The 16,875-nt window shown below is 41.0% G+C and overlaps 1 protein-coding gene across 1 annotated transcript; it reads left to right on the forward strand.

The window, feature by feature from the left end:
- Nucleotides 1-8,311: 8,311 nt before the first annotated feature.
- On the forward strand, nucleotides 8,312-16,867 carry SLC24A5 (solute carrier family 24 member 5; the record flags this gene model as incomplete). The annotated part of the gene is made up of 9 exons (XM_082290617.1): nucleotides 8,312-8,405; nucleotides 8,716-8,895; nucleotides 10,203-10,286; nucleotides 10,376-10,479; nucleotides 10,797-10,897; nucleotides 11,662-11,945; nucleotides 12,875-13,081; nucleotides 15,870-15,971; nucleotides 16,515-16,867. The coding sequence occupies 9 exons, from the start codon at nucleotides 8,312-8,314 to the stop codon at nucleotides 16,835-16,837; spliced, it is 1,479 nt and encodes a 492-aa protein (XP_082146743.1). The 3' UTR covers nucleotides 16,838-16,867.
- Between the last annotated feature and the right edge of the window lie 8 nt (nucleotides 16,868-16,875).

Below are 16,875 nucleotides of genomic sequence, written 5' to 3' on the forward strand. Positions count from 1 at the left end.
AGAGTCAAAGCATCTGAAAGTAGATCCACTGGATTCACCCAGTAATTAACAGAGTACCTATTCAATTTCTAGCTGATTTGCTTATATCCCCACCATTTTTTAATCCCAGCTGGTGACTTTCAGCCTGTTACGCTAAATCAGCTATTCATTCAGGCAAACTCTAGCTGAGAAATCTTTGGCAATGGATAGGAACACCCAAAAATAATCCAGGAAAAGGTAAGTCATAGTTGTTTGTAAAAAATTATTATCAGTAAACTAGTCAGTACTGAAACAGCTTTCTTGGATAGCAGAAAGAGAACACCAGCTGGAGACGTGGCTGCCATTTCCATCCTCTGCTTTCAAGGAAAATGAAAGAATTTATGTAAACTTGCATATACCGTGCACATTGTTTCTATGGTTGTTGATTATGTTTATTAGTGACAAATCACTGCAATGAAATGACGTTTCTAGTGGCCAGGGAACAGATGCATAAGCTAGAAGCTTATAGATTTCAGGATACGTGAGTATATGAGAATCCAGTTTTAGCAACAGAAGGATGTAATAATTGTTGTATCCTGAGGGAAAAAGTTTCAGCTCTATCACATCAGTTCTTCTGTCAGCAGAACACGATTCTTGTGAAAGATACAGTATTATCTATATATTCTGCGCTAGCAATTAAGGCATCAATATGTTCATTTTCTTAAGGTCTGATAGAAACTTAAAAGCTGCCTTAGAATATTAAAAACATTATGTTCCAGCATATACAGCAGTGACAGAATTACTATTACATGTGTGAGGATTTAAATATTCTCCATTTTACAGTGGAGCTTTTTAAAGTTAGCATTGTGAAGGAATCAATAGTAACTCAGCAGAAGTTTATGTCAGCTTTAGAGACACTCAGTCCTTTGAAAAAACACAAACTGCATTTCTGGTGATATCTCATGAGGAAGTGGGTGGCTGCACCAAAGCTCTCTAAAGAGACACACTCTCAGAGACTGCAATAATTTTATCCCTTAGTTGCCTGCACTGCTCAGTTTGAGCAGTAATAGCTCTGTCATCTCCTCTGCAGAAGCACAGAATTGATTTTGTTCCTTTGCCCCCTGTAAAGCTTTCAGCATTTCCAGAGGAAAGGCAGGCATCTGCACACACATGGAACTTGTATATTAGCCTGGATACAATTTACATGAGCTCTACCCAAAATATAAACCAGGAGAACTAATTTACCAAGAAGTTCCAGCTGAATTTCAGCCAGTTTTCATAAACTCCAGGTTCACAGAGCTATCTATCTAGACCATCTTTTTGGCACACAGCCCTGGCACATTGACGTTTTACCAGAAGGTTGTTCTCTTCAATTGTTGCCCCACACACCCCCCCTTCCTTGCAGAATACTCAACAGGCTTATGCTTCACTGTCTAGCCAGGATGCAACAAAGGCCTCTGCCCCACCTCCTGAGAAAACTGTTCTCTTATTTTCTCCTCCTCAGCAAAAGCACAGGCAAAAAGCAACCAAACTGATTTTTTCCCAGGTGGCCTCACCCCTAAGGCTGCACAGGAGTGAAGGGGGGAAGAAAGAATTTACAGGAACATCTCACAACATGCACAAAGTGACAAAGGTTTAGCATCACGGTTACTGCACCAAAAACTGAAAGTGCTTTAAAATGAAAGAAGTCTCCTCTAGACTGATGCACAGTAACATAACCCAACACACTCAAGTAGAATTTTGCAACACACTGCCTTGTAGCAATCCATTTCTGAAACAGAGAAACACCCCCAAATCAACAACATCTATTACATTTTAAGTAAGGTTAGTAAATGCTGATGTTATCTGGTGAAACAACTTGGTAGTATATAAGATAGAATTAAATGTGTCCCTTTTCTAATATGTCAACAATAATTATTTTTCTAATACTTGTTCAGTTATAGGAATACATGAAAAGAAGCAATCGCACTGGAGAAAACAAGATTTGATGTTGTTTATATAGACACGTACCAAGAGTTTGTTTTATCTCCTGAGACATCACTGAGATTAAAGAACTTGCAGGCAATAACCATAAGAATAGTATTTTAATCATAAGAATAATAATTTCCATTTTATGTATGTATAATATAAATTCCTAAGTACTTCCAAATTCAAGGTCAGCTGAAAGTTACCAGAGTAGCTCGATTGTTTCATTAGCAATGCAAGGAACAACAGCAAAACTTCAACAAACCCAGCAAATGCACTGAGACTGCAGAGGCTGTGACACACAGCCTTCAACACATCTTGCTCTCCAAAATGCTTCGAGAGAGGTACACTGAAAGGACAGCAGGCAGCAGCTGCAGCCAGGCCTCAAGACAGCCAGAGCAAGAACTGAAGTAAAAAAAGTCATAGCAAACATAGGCTTCAAAGAGTGGAAAAGACAAGCTTATACTCCAGTGTATGTACAAGGACACCAATTGGTTGAAGTGTTTGTGTCAACAGGAAGAGGAAAGAAAGCAAGTGGAAGCACAAGTCACTGAGAGACCAGAACTCTTTGGTGCACAAAACTGGCAGAAAAGACAAGCTTAGAAATTGGAGGTAAGGAAGCACTTTTCTGCTCTGTTTCTCTTTTGTCTACAGAAGCAAGACTTCGAATAGTTGAGAGGGAGGAGGAAAACAAAACATCTACCAAGAAAAAGCCCACCCAAGGTGTTAGCAAAGAAATACATGATTCACTCATTGCCAGTATCTACTCCCATTTATGTTTTGGGGTGTGTTTACCTGACCCCTTGACATAAAAGTGTAGAAATAGAAGAGGATGTGTATTTGGTCTATTCATAAATTCCTGGAGGAATGGAACAGAGCAACCTGAAGTGATCATGGTGCACTATCACTGTTATCCATAGGACACCCCTCACAAGCCTCAACATTGTGCTCCATTCTTTGGCCATCCTGCATTTGAACACCTGACTTAGGTGCTTGAGGCATGCTGGCTCTATTTGCAGTCTTTTTAGACTGTGTGCAATCTTTTGAGCTTCATAGCCTTAAGATGTTCTGAAGGCACTACTGAGATACAAAACAAGAACTACACCAAGAAGCTTCTCTACAGCATTAATCCTGGCTAGCAATAGCCCTGCTCTCTTGGTATATGGAGGTATTGATATATGAGTGTAACAAGCCTTTGTGACAAGATTTTCTGTTTTGATCAATCTAGTTAACCACCATCAGACATTCAATTTCATGATACCACAAACACTGACATTTACAATACATTCCAATTGTCTTAATGAGAACTTCTAATCAAAGGAAAGCAGTTAACATGGAGGAGCACTCAAATTGTACTGGAGAAATACTTATGAACTTAAAATTCAAAAACATTTAATCTGAGACACGTTTCATTTTCAGTTTGAGAGATTCCTTCCATGTCCTGAAGAGGTGATCAAACCACCTGGTGAGCAAGCTAAGACCATGAGAACTACTGTAGAACTTTACCACAGAGACAGCAGATGAAGTGACAGAGGTCTCAAGATGGGAGGTACAATTTTGTACACATGAATTGCTGGGAAAATAGAAATCCCCAGGCACAAAAATGAACAGATTTGATTTTCTTCAACTAAAAATAGTACACTCTCCTTTAAGCAGGCATTTTCTTGAACTTGAATTCACTTGAGAACAACCAAGCAAAAATGTTCTGCTAAGGAGTTTTTAGCTTTTTTGATGTTGTGTACCCATAAGATACACCTTTACCTGGCTATGATCCACACTGTCACAGGTGATGACTGTACTCCATAGCTTACATGAAAAATATTCTGTAACTTGCAATCCCTACAGAAGAGCAGTCTCAACAGCTCCCCACCCTCCCCTTGACTATGTCATCTGAATGCTTCCATAGACCACATGCCCAAAATAACCATGTTGCTCACTTCTGGTGACTGAAATTCTTCTGAAGGCAGACAGCACTACTGAAAAGCTGGAAGCTTCCTGCATTTAGCTCACATGTACATTAACACTAAAGTCAAATTATGGACCACTTAAAAACATACAGTTCATAACTTCACAGCTTAGAGTCAACAAAAACTATTCGTCACACATGCAAGGTCAGAACACAAAGGCCAAGAGACCTAGAATAGATCTGACTCACACCAGCCTGCACCAGCTACCACAAACCATTCCTCAGCTCAGCAGCTTTCCTGGCCATCAGGAAACCAGGGATTGCAGTTGCTTTGTATCTTCCAGGGATCTTCAGAGATATTCTCAGCAAGAGCATTTGGCTCTTGGAGCTGAGGGTCAGAAATCAAATCCTTCCCTTTGACATTGTTCTAAAGCCATGAACTCACCCCTTCCTCAAGTCATGAGATTAGCTTGAAAATAATTTTGTCACACGCTTATTTGCCTCCAGCATTAGATGCTCAGATTGCCATTTTCAAGCTTTCTTTACAACTATTCATTTGAAAAAAAGAGAAAGCAAGCTCTGATTCTTGTGTGGCTAATGTACATCAAGCTGATGCTTTAAGAAAAACAGCAGCCATCATGAGAGTTGGCAACTCTCAAATTGCTGGTTATGAAGGAAAGAATATTAAACAGCTATCATCAATCTATCTAGATCCAGGAAGCAAGCCATGAAATGCTGACAAAGGGGAATATCTGATCTGACAATGACGGCGTATTTATCTTTTAAATGAAGAATAATGGAGTTACACTGAAGAGACTCATTTTAACTTTGCAACAGTGAAGTATTTATCTCATCACCTTAGGGTGGTATCTGAGCACCTCAGGGTAAGAGAATTTATTCTATCAGCTCTTTTAAAGGCCACCATTTTGCACTCCAAAGAAGCCACAGGAGCTGCACAAACAGAAGAAAAGGAGTAGGAACTGACCTTCTGAACAGCCCTAGTGCAGCCTCCCATCACAGCAATAGGCCAGGCAGTCATCCAGGAACTTCTTTTCTGCCAAACAGGGATAACACTAGATTATCACAACAATATTTGGGTTTGGGGTATTTTTTTTGAGGATGGAAACATCTTCAATTATTCTGTGTCTCAGCATATTAGGCCTTGTGACTGGGAGCATAAGTGGTGTGTACATGCACAGATTATCACACAAGAAAGCACAGCCACGCACAGGCTCTACATCCTGGGGCAGGAGCCATAACACCAAGGTACAGTTAAAACCAAGCTGCCCTCAAATCAGCCCTGGGGCTGTCTGAGCACCCTCATCCAAACCCAGACCAGGAGATTTTTATATAGACCTCTATCAAAAAAAACTCCACAAACAAATCCCAAAAACCAAAACCACTAGGAAAGGATGGTACAGACACTGATCTGTGATTAAAACAGTAGGTTGAAGCTTGAGTTATAAGAAAGATTGGAAATGTGTTTATAATTAAGGAAGGAGAAACTCAGGATTCTTGCACAAGTATGATCACCTATACCTAAGTTAACCACATATTCTTTACAAGAATCTATACCACCCTTTCCTTCTCCCAAAAGGACTGGACCCCACACCACACAGTAATACTTTTTTATTGTTAAGCTAGCCATGAATTCATCATGCCATCCCCACATCTTTTTTACCTAAAGACTGAATCCTACAACAAGGACTAATGCTCCCCTTAAGTTCTGATAAACTCACCTGCTTTTCTTCATCACTATCCATGTTCTATCTGCTCAAACTGTGAAAAAAGTAGAGGGAAAAAACCTTCAAACAATCCTAAGCAAACTCACTGCTTGTAGAAAAACTCCTTGATCTGGTACTGAAGTGCTACTCTCCTCACAAGACAATGAGTACCTGTTTTGTGGAGATACAACTGCTGATCCCAATTAACATTTTCTCTCCCACCTGCCCCCTAAATTGCACACAGCTGGAGCCACACCTCTAGACAGCCCAACCTCCTTTTGCTTTGTTGGGCAGCAAACCAACTCCCTGTGCTCAGCTGTGTGGGACATTCAGATGTATTGTAGCCAGTTCACACCGGATTATGATCACTGGGAAAGGAGCTACAGCTGCTGTAGTTTGATGCTCCCTTACCCTTTCTGAGGGCTGTGCTCAGGCAGCCATAGCAGCCTTTCAGCACGTCCCTGGTGGAGCATTAGTGTTAGCAATCTGACTAGCAAACAGTCACCCACGTCTCCCCTTCAGAAGCTCGGAAAAATTTATTTATCCATTATTTTTACTACCAGAGAGTAGACCTTTACCTTAATAGCAGCCAAAACATGCAGCAGCACGGATTAAATCTGCACTAATATTTGGCCGCCCTCAGCTTCACAGAATGCTCTCTCACAGTGCAATAGCTCAGACCTGGCAGGCAGCAGTGCTGAGGCCAAAGCCTCCTCTGGCCGCCCGTGTTTCTGTGCTGGGTCAAGCATGCAGACAGGCAGCGCGTGGTTCCTCATGCTGGGAGACCGGGGCTTTTTTTTTCTGTTCGTTGCTCTCTGCAGGGGTGTTCTCGGCAAGGAGGGTGTGAGCGCAGCACCCTCACTCAGTGATTTCTCAGCAAACTAAGTGGACTTAAGCCTTCAGTAAAATCAAAGCTCTGGCTTTGCTTCAGCTATGCATGGAGAAGGGGTGCCTATAGAAAGGAATTAGAGCTGGAACACAGAGCAAAAGCAGAGCAGAGCAAAACCTTCAAATCCTGAAATCACATGACTGAGCTTTCCTAACCACGCAGTGAGCATGTTGCTGTACCAGAGCTTGTTCCCATCAGAACGGCAGGCTTATAAGTACTTTAAAGCAATTTTAAAAAAACGCACCAGCGAAAAATACCTAATTTGAAATGAAGCAGCTGATATTAGAAAACTGAGCTGGAGTTTTAAGAGTAGACCAATGATAAGTTTCAAGGAAGAGAAGCAGTGGCAAGGAAGCCACTTACCTTGATAACAAAACCCTTTCTGCTCATCTATGTAAGGAAAGAGCCACCAGTAATTTAGACAGGGAATTTTGTACTGTTTTCTCTGGGGGAAAGCGGGATTTGGAAGGAAATCCTTAAATCTTTCCAGACCTAAATTATTTATTTTTTCCTGTAAAGCGGGAGAAGCGCACATTCTCTGCTGCAGTCAGAGGGCACACAGAACTCATTTGTGAAAGTTAGTTGTCACCCCTAAAAATCTTGACTATTAAAATCATTCTTGCTCTAGTAAAAAGAATTCTGGGCCACAGAGGGATTAGAAATGGGCAACAGCAATTGCTGCAGAATTTGTTGTTCCAGACAATTTTTCTCGTTGTTCATACTGTAAAAGTGGCTGTATGATTATGTTTGATTCAATACAGAAGGAAAATATCCACTTTTTCACCTTATTTCCTGTATCCTAGAGAGGGGTTGATCACATACTAGCCAAACACCATGGATGCAAGGAACAAGAGGAGTTTAGAGGGACTGGATGTAATGAAGCAAAACAGTGTTCCCATTTGCACTTGCTCACAAATGTGAGCAGCAGGCCTGCACCTCACAAACAACAAGTAATAAAAAAGGCACCCCATTTGGCATCACAGGGTTGCAAATGTTTCTGGAGACATGTCTGCAAGTGATAGAAGGGAAACGCAACTCTCTTCCTGAGAAACGAGTGACTGGGGAAGGGGCAGGGGTGATGACTTTACGAAGCTTAAAGACTGTATTTTACTCTTTAATCTTCGGTTATACACATGACTTCATTGTGGAAAGGTCACCAGACAAAGGAGTTCAGTGAACTGGTCCGAAGGGAGGAACTGTGTGCGGGTCTCGGCTTTGCTCTTACAAACCATTCACGTAAATGGCATGGCCATGTGCCCCGGCCAAGGGCGAGCCCAGTGCTCACACAGCCCGCCACAGGAATCCTGGGAACCGGTGGGAATAACCAGAAATTGTCACAGCAGTAAAAAGGTACTGCGGAGTAAGCTTAAATTCACCTTCTACCTCCGGAGACACCACAGAGCACTTGGGTATTGCGCTCAGCACCTTGCACCAAGATCGAACTCGCCGTGGCCAAAACCTTCGCTCTCCCCCAAACACAAGGCAGGATGGGGCGAGGGCCGGAGCGCGGCTCCCTGCGGGCGGGACCGCTGAGAGGGGCGGCGGAGTTTGAGGAGGGAGGCGGAATTCGAATGCGGCGGCGGGAGCCCTGCGAGGGGCGGCGGGACCCTTGAGGGGGGCGGCGGGAGCCCTGCGAGGGGCGGCGGGACCCCTGAGGGGGGCGGTGGGAGCCCTGCGAGGGGCGGCGGGACCCCTGCGAGGGGCGGCGGGACCCCTGAGGGGGGGGGGCGGGAGCCCTGCGAGGGCGGGTCCCTGAGGGGGGCGGCGGAGCGGGGGCGGGCCCCTGAGGGCGTGGGGGGGCGCGGCCCCACGTGACCCTCGCGCCCAGCGCCGCCGCCCGCGCTCAGAGGCGCTCGCGCGGGCCGGGCGATGCGGGCGGGCGCGCGGCGGCGCGCGGCGCTGGTGCTGCTGGCGGCGCTCGCGGCCTGGGGAGGGCGGGCGCAGCGCGCCGGGGGCCCCGCGGGTACGGGGGGAGCGTGAGGGGACTGAGGGCACGGGGGGACCCCGGGAGGGGACGGAGGGCACGGGGGGACCCCGGGAGGGCACGGAGGGCACGGGGGGACCCCGGGAGGGCACCGGGCTCGAGCGCTGCACGGCCCGTCCCGCGGGCGGCTCTGCCCCGCCGCAGGTGTGCGTGGCTCTGGCGGCATCGCTGCAGCGCTCCTCGCTGCGCTAGAGAGGGAAATCCACCGGGGCTCGAGTCCGCGGACGTCCCGCGGCCTGAGGAAGGGAAAGGTGTCAGGATGTGTAACACTTTTGCACTTAATTTTCAGAAAATGGGACGCGTTGCGTCCTCTCGTCTTTATCGGAGTTTCCTGAAGGATTTTTCACGCCGCAGGAGAGGAAGGATGGAGGAATCGTTATCTACTTCATAATTATACTGTACATGTTTCTGGCCGTGTCCATTGTGTGCGATGATTACTTCCTACCTTCCCTAGAGATCATCAGTGAATGTAAGTGACATCCTGATCTTTTTCCTGTAAAACTGAGCAGTTTGGCATAAAACATTCTCTTTTAAAAAGCTTCAAAGTTAAAGTGTTCTGAAAGAAAACTGAACAAGTTTCATTTTCCATGCACGGATGTGTCCATACAATATTTAATTTGATACACACTATCAATATTTTATTGAAAAAAACCTACTCTGATTACACTGCACAGGTATTCATTTAATATTTGCTTTTTTTCTGCCTGGAGGAAAATCTTTAAGAATCCTCAATATTAACTAAACTGACAATTTAAGTTTGGGTTGCATGGTATTATGTCGAGGTAACTGCTAAAGAAATAAAAAAGGAGGGATGGCGGTGTGTGGAACCAAAACAAGAAACCAAAACTCTTCCTAGAGTTTGTTTTGCTTTGAAAGTAGTGAACAAGTATCAGGATGAGCTACTGCTAACTTATTAAAGGTATGACACAGGAGGGACAGGAATTCTATGGATCTAAGAAACCCAACCAACCTGCAACAATTCCCCTGGCTTCAGCAGACCACTGAAGTAAAGAGATGGTCTTGGCAGGGAGTTTAGCTTTTCAATGCCAAGAATTAACAAAATTCCCTAGGGAAACTCATCCCTGAACTGGAAAACACTCTCCAAATCAGAACACTTACATAAAATGTAAGCTTAAACACTGCCATAAGAGCTGGTGTTCTGTTTATTGATGATAAATAAGCATTTGTCACACTTTTGCCATGGTCAGTCATACGTCCCTGTTCTTTGTGTGCAGGACTTGAGCCACAGAATGAATCACATTTCAGGAAGAGTCAACTTGCCAGAACAAAAATCTCATTTCTCTGAAGCAAGACACAGGCTCTTATACTGTCCATACAAAATGAAAATTTGATTTTTAAGATCACAGCACTGATTTGAATTTAACTAGTGTTTCTGGTATGTGAAGACACTGTAGTATAGATTTCCCTGGAAGATCAGTAGACTTGATATGGATCATGTAACAATATCACACTACAGTCCATGGAATTTCCCCACTATTATTACCCATATGAAACATAGTTAAATCCTGCATACAAAGGCTGATTTTACAAGAAATTTAAACTAATTTCTGTAATGAAGTTAGAAATAAACTAGCCCAATAGATCAGGCTAATTTCATTATTTTATGAATCTCAAATAAATGTATTGACTGTATGAAAATAAAGTTTATTCTATTAAACCATAGTAATATCTAAGATAATGTACTAATGCAAGTAAAGGGTACAGACTACTGAAGTATCAGGTTTTTTTAAGCAATTCTTTTTGCTCTATCCTCAGGCCTTGGCCTCTCACAGGATGTTGCTGGAGCAACTTTTATGGCTGCTGGAAGCTCTGCTCCAGAGCTTGTCACTGCTTTTCTAGGTAAGAGATGTGTTTTGACTCCTTGTAATTTAGAATTCTTTTCTTTGTATGCCAAACAGAACCATACCAGAGAGTAATTTTCCTTACAGGAGCTTTTGTGACAAAGGGAGATATCGGCGTCAGCACCATCCTTGGATCAGCAATATATAATCTTCTTGGTATTTCTGCAGCTTGTGGGCTGTTTTCCAGTGTGGTATGTATCAGCTTTGGTAGTTCTGCTCCCAAGACCCAAACAGTTATCCTTTCTCATTTGCCAACAAAAGCCAAGAGAGACTTACTATGACAACTGCCAAGTTTATTATTTAGTAGCAAAACCAGCATGTAATCAGTTTTAAGATAACTTGCTATGAAAGTTTTTAAAAACACTAACTTGTTAAATATCATACTTAAGTCATTCCTAAGAATCTTTAATTTTTACATAATATAGAAACAACATATTGATGCAGCATTTACAGCACTTAGTGAAAGTATTACAGAGAGGTTTAAGAAAAGTACATGACTGATCTGCAGGTTTCGAGGCTATCCTGTTGGCCGCTGTTCAGAGACTGTCTGGCCTACACCATCAGTGCAGCAGCGGTCCTTGCGATGATATCTGACAACAGAATTTACTGGTAAGAGCACAAGTAGTGTTGAATTCATGTTGACTGGAGATTTGTGAGACTGCTTTTCAAAACAAACAAAAATCCCCAAGCCCCAAACTTCAAGTAGCCTGAACTGCCATTCACTAACAGAAATAAACATCCTGTTGGCTTTAAAAAACTTAAAAAGTCACAATGCTTGTAAAGATTATTACCTAAACATTCAAACTCTGCATATTTATGAAGTTTGATCTGCATAGGTTTGTCTGTACAGACTTCACAATTTCTATCACAACTGTTCTGGCATAGCAGTTAAGTGTTCAGCATTTACTCCTTTTGAGCCTTTCCTTTCATAGCAGCATTGCTCAGAAAAACACTTGTCTGCCAGAAGGAGATCATGAGTTTCTGATGTTTTAACTCTTCCATCAACACTGAAACTCCTGTTATCTCAACAAGACAGTCAGGTCCAGCATTAAGTCTCTTGAAGTTTATAATTTAAGCAGGACATGAAGACTCAATTTTGCAAACATCAGGAAAACGTTCAATCAATAAGATCCCCTGAAAAACATGCAGCTATACAATACACAGACAAGATTCTGCAGGGGAGGGGAGTTAATCAAACTGCTGAAAGACATGGGGACACTCACAAACTTCCATGACATTAGCCATATAATTGCAAATAGATGCTTTTGTGTGTTCTCCTTTTGCTACTCATGCAAATTTTCTCTCTCTCTCCTTATGCCAACCATTGGGTTATTTTATACTACATCTTATATAAAACTTATTTTTCATTCTAGGTATGAAAGTGCATCCCTATTACTAATATATGGGTGTTATGTTCTGGTGCTATGTTTTGACATTAAAATCAACCAATACCTCATGAAAAAGTTCAGTCCCTGCTGTACGTGTTTTACAAAAGCTGTGGAAGAGAATGCAGAGCAGCAGCCACTGGTTGGCTGGAGGGAAGAGAGTGGACCTCTAATTCGTCAACAGTCAAGAACAGACAGCGGAATTTTTCAAGATGAGCTGGACTACTCTCAACTTTCAACAAGCTTACACGGGCTCGATGAAATCTCTGAAGGTATAAGTATTATTACAGCTGTCTCTAGCACTCCACATGCCTCTCTGCATCAAGTCTGATCAAGAGCAGACTCTGAGATAGCATTAAGATTTTGCTCACAAAAGAACTCCAGCCTAGTATTTAAGTAGATCATTTTTCTAACCTGGAATATAACCTTCAGCAAAATCAGAGTGGTGGTTTTCATATGAAGTTAGCTGCTAGAGGAATGCAAGAATTTGTGTTGTATTAGAACTTCAGTCTTTGCTATGTATATTTGAAACTTCTCAGCAACACTGCTTGTAAAATGCATTATCACCTGAAAGCCACACCAGTACTGTACTAATATACACAGTTTTCTTACGACAGTGGCAGGTTCATAGCCCAAAATATGCATGCTATCAGAAGTAAAGGGATAGCTGTGATGTGGCCACAGGTCATGTTTCTTCTTAGGCAAAAAACAGCAGTTGGTACTTACTCTTGGTAAATGTTATGGGTAAACCTTTATAAAGAAATTCATTTTCATCCACATAAGCTCTCTTACTGGTGAACATTTTACTCATAGAATACTAGGTTGGAAGGGAATCTCAAGGATCATCTGGTCCAACCTTCCCTGGCAAAAGCATGGTCCCAGATGGGCCAGCACCTGTTCAGCTGAATCTTAGAAGTGTCCAGCATTGGGGAATCCACCACTTCCTGGGAAGATTATTCTACTGGTGATTATTCTCATTGCGAAAAAATGGTTTTCTTGTGTACAAGCAGCCCCAGAAGTAACTTGATTTCAGAATTTTGTCCAGAGAGATGTAGGTACAGGGTAATACTACAGCTGAAACTTGAGGAAGTATTATTTTTCACCTTTTTTCAGTATTCTCACAAGTAGAGGACAGTAATATACTGTATGCTATGGATTCAAACTTAATACTACAATTTAAAAGTTACTTTTTCTTCAACAGATCATCCAAATGTCTTCACCATGCCTGAAGCAGATATGAAGAGAATTTTGTGGGTGTTATCCCTTCCTATTATTACACTACTCTATTTAACTATACCAGATTGCAGAAGACAGTTTTGGAGGAACTGGTTCATGGTGACATTTTTAATTTCAGCAGCATGGATTTCTGCAATAACTTATGTTCTTGTATGGATGGTAACAATAGCAGGTAGGTACCTAAAGTGTTGTTGCTATACCAGTCAAGAATCACTGAAAAAGTTGTGAGGTTTCCCTGTGAGGTTTTCCTTTCCATAAGCAACAGTCAGTTTAGCAACTCAGACTGTGCTGTAAAAAAAAGGTAACAAAGAAAAACAACAGAAATTTATGTTTGACTGCTTAGTTTGCCACCCTCTTCTATCCAATAATGGAACACTTTAGAATTTAGCTGCTTCACACTGCTTACCATCACATGAATGAGAACTTTATGTAGCTACAAAAAACCCAATCTATTTTTAAAAACAAGAGAGTTTCATTAAACTGCTTCATTAAGCAAAACAATTAAACACACAGCAATAAACTTGTCATGCTGAAGGCTGACAAACATGAAATCCACTAAGACTGGAATTAGAGGTCAAGGTTTTTGGAAAGGATATGTTATTTCTACACCTGTGTTTTTCAGGAACGTTATAGTAAGAGATTTGGCATTAAATTAACTGCCAAAAAACGTCTCAAATGTGTTTACTAAACATTTTTGGGGTATGTATATGTAGACCTCTTACAAATCTGCATCATAAAGTGAAGCAGTCAAAGGACTGCATGTAAGTGAGAGAAGGGGTAATAACTTGTATGTAAAAGCCTTCTCCTAAAAGTACTTCGAGGTATTAAAGTGCTCCTCACTTCATTGTTCCTCCAGTCAGCTTGAAAGACATCCAGTTTTCCATTTTAAGAACAAGCAGAAAACAAAACTAAAACTCTACAGAGATTTTTCAAAGCTTGCCATTTTCACATTATAGCTTACTAATCCTACTCAAGCATTCTACTAGTTCAGACATGAATAATTCCTTGTTCAGTGCAGAAACAGACCTACACATTTGGTGAACCTTTGAGAAATTACTAGTAGATCGCTGGATATTATACCCACCATGTTAACCCCTTGGTCAAATAATTTTCCACTTGTACCTAAAGAGCAAGGGTTCACTGTCTGGATGCTAGAAGCCTTTGAAACAGGATTCAAGTCAACATTATTGCTGTTCTACAAGACAAAGCATTAATTCATATGAAAGAAGGTATGGTGGAGATTCAGAGAGTGTATTAGTTCACTTTCAAGAGTCATCACAGGTAGTGCTGGGGTCTTTGGCCCACTACTCCTAGGTAAATTATATTCTATTAACATGTTAAAACACTACAAGTTACACACACATTATATTCAAGTCCAGGCTCTCATGAAGGTTGACTCAAAGGTTCTATCATTGCATAATCAGCCTACCAGAATGTCACAAAGGTATCATAGCTGGGGACTACACTGGGATGGTCAAGAACAAACCTAACTTAGTACACCTTTCTGTTGCTGGCAAAAAAATTTGACTACTTATAGCAACACATTGCTACTGATACACAAAATTAACTAAAGCCTAGAAAAATAAGACTATTCTGTCTTTATGGTCAGTTGCCAGAAAAAAAAATAAACCCCTACACATTAAATAGAAGATAAATCTATCTAATAAAAAGAAAAATTAGATTCTCCTGAGTTTATATTCTGTCTTATAACCTTCAGAGGGCTAGAAACTAATGTTGGGTACATAAGGCTGGTTCATTCATATTTCACCTTGGTTTGAACCATTATTTTCCAGCCTGAATGGTTTATAAAAGCTGATTTGTTGGTCCCTCATCCTACAAATCTATTAGGAGTGATGGAAGGATAAAGGGAGTACAAATTCTGCAACAGGATCATGGTAGTCCCTCTGAAACCAACAAACAGTTTCAAACATAAATTTACTGGGCTGCTCTAGACTAAGCTGGTAAGTAATAGACAAGCACTGCTGACCTAGCTTAGAGTACTGCCTCTTATTTAAATAAAATTGCTCTTATTAAATGTGTCAAAATATTTCAAATAAGAAGTCAATATTTTTTATTGCTGAAATCTAAGATACTTTTTAGTGAACAAAAAAGTTTAAGAAAAATTAATTCATTCATACCTTGACTAGAGGTATCAAATACTTCAGTACACTGATGCTTCTGAATGGTACAACTGCTAAAACAGTTTTGAAGAATCCCTGTCTTTTAAGTTAGAAATTATTATGGTTACAGGACATTTGGGGCTAAGAAAAATAGAGAGTAGGGAAAAATAAGCTGCCCTTCTAATAACAGTTTAAAACTTTTTTTAATTTAAATGAGTATTTACCTAAAGGAACTCACACTTCTAAGGGGTTACTTGTACTTACAAGTCATATAAAAATTTCTGCACATTGATTCTTCCAAGTCACTTTCTAGTTGGAGTGAAATGGTAAAGGCATGTAATTGAGACAGTATTCTCATAATACTTTAATGACTGTCCTGCCCAAGAAAATTCATGTGCTTTTTCCCCTGCCCCTGAGGGGAGTGAAGAGGGTAATTTTAAGAGTTATTGCTTCATGAGACTTTTGAACACTAACAAGGAGATGCCCACAACCTTAAGAAAGACTACAGTATTTTCTAGAAGTTGGGGGGGGGGGAAGAGTAGTAATTTGTTACATATTTAAACTTCTATTTATCTGTAAGAAAAAAATCATAATTGCTATTGTCTTGACCACTGGAGACTTGAAGAACAAACAAAGGATATTTCTTTGTTGTTACTCTTTGTTTTAACTGCTTTGTGGTTCAGTCACCTCACATGTAGTCAAGGTAGCTGACACATTCCATTCGAAATTACTGTACGATTACTGATTCTTTCTCCAGCAAACAAAGTCCAAAGCACTTTCTTTGGATGAAACCTAACTAAAACCACACTTGCATTTTCTACTGTTTTTTCTCAACTGCAGGTGAAACACTGGGAATCCCAGAGTCAGTAATGGGTCTCACATTACTCGCAGCAGGAACAAGTGTACCAGATACAGTTGCAAGTGTGCTGGTGGCTCGAAAAGGTAAAGATTTTAGTACTTAGGTTCATGCCAATGGATGTGTTTAAAAGGTACTAGGAAAAGAAAATACTATTTTGATAAATTCAAGGAGTAACCTCAAAATTTGGGCTCCAGCTTCTAGAGCTTAAGTTTACTAAAAATAAATAAATAGCTTACCTGAAAAAGCTGTGGCTCAGACATTTAAAAACTTCTCAGAGTATCTCAGAGAAGTATTCTACGTTGGTTTATTTGTTGTTGATCAAGTATTACAGTTTTACTGCAGAACACAACTGTAGGTCTCGGTATTTTAAACATAACTGGACTTTATAGTAGCCTGTCTGGCTTAATTTTAAGTGCAACTGTGCAGATGCTGGTGATTTAGGGAGACTTTCTATGGTTGGTACCCAAAACCATGTTCTGTTGAATCATGACTATGGTTCTTTTGATGCAAAATCTGAAAGGGGTGCTCTGTGAGAAACTGAGGGCTGGCAGTCTGTTCCTCCAAAACAGTTTGGCAATTTCATGTGATACAATTAAGCCAACTTATTTGTATTTCTTCTTTTACAGGAAATGGAGATATGGCTATGTCTAACATTGTAGGATCCAATGTATTTGATATGCTCTGTTTGGGAATACCCTGGTTTATAAAATCTGCCTTCATAAATACATCAGGACCCATAGAAGTGAACAGCAATGGTCTGACATACACAGCCATTTCTCTTATCTGTTCTGTTGTTTTTATTTTTCTGGCAGTTCACCTGAATGGCTGGAAAATAGATAAAAGATTGGGAACAATTTGTCTTGTCCTGTACTTAGTATTTACTGTATTATCAATTTTATATGAACTTGGCATCATAGGAAACAATCCTACAAGGGTCTGTGGTAACTAGCTTTAATCAGTGATTATGCTGATGAAAAAAATAAAAGC

This window comes from Coloeus monedula (assembly GCF_965178545.1).
Source record: "Coloeus monedula genome assembly, chromosome: 14".
Lineage (NCBI taxonomy): Eukaryota > Metazoa > Chordata > Aves > Passeriformes > Corvidae > Coloeus > Coloeus monedula.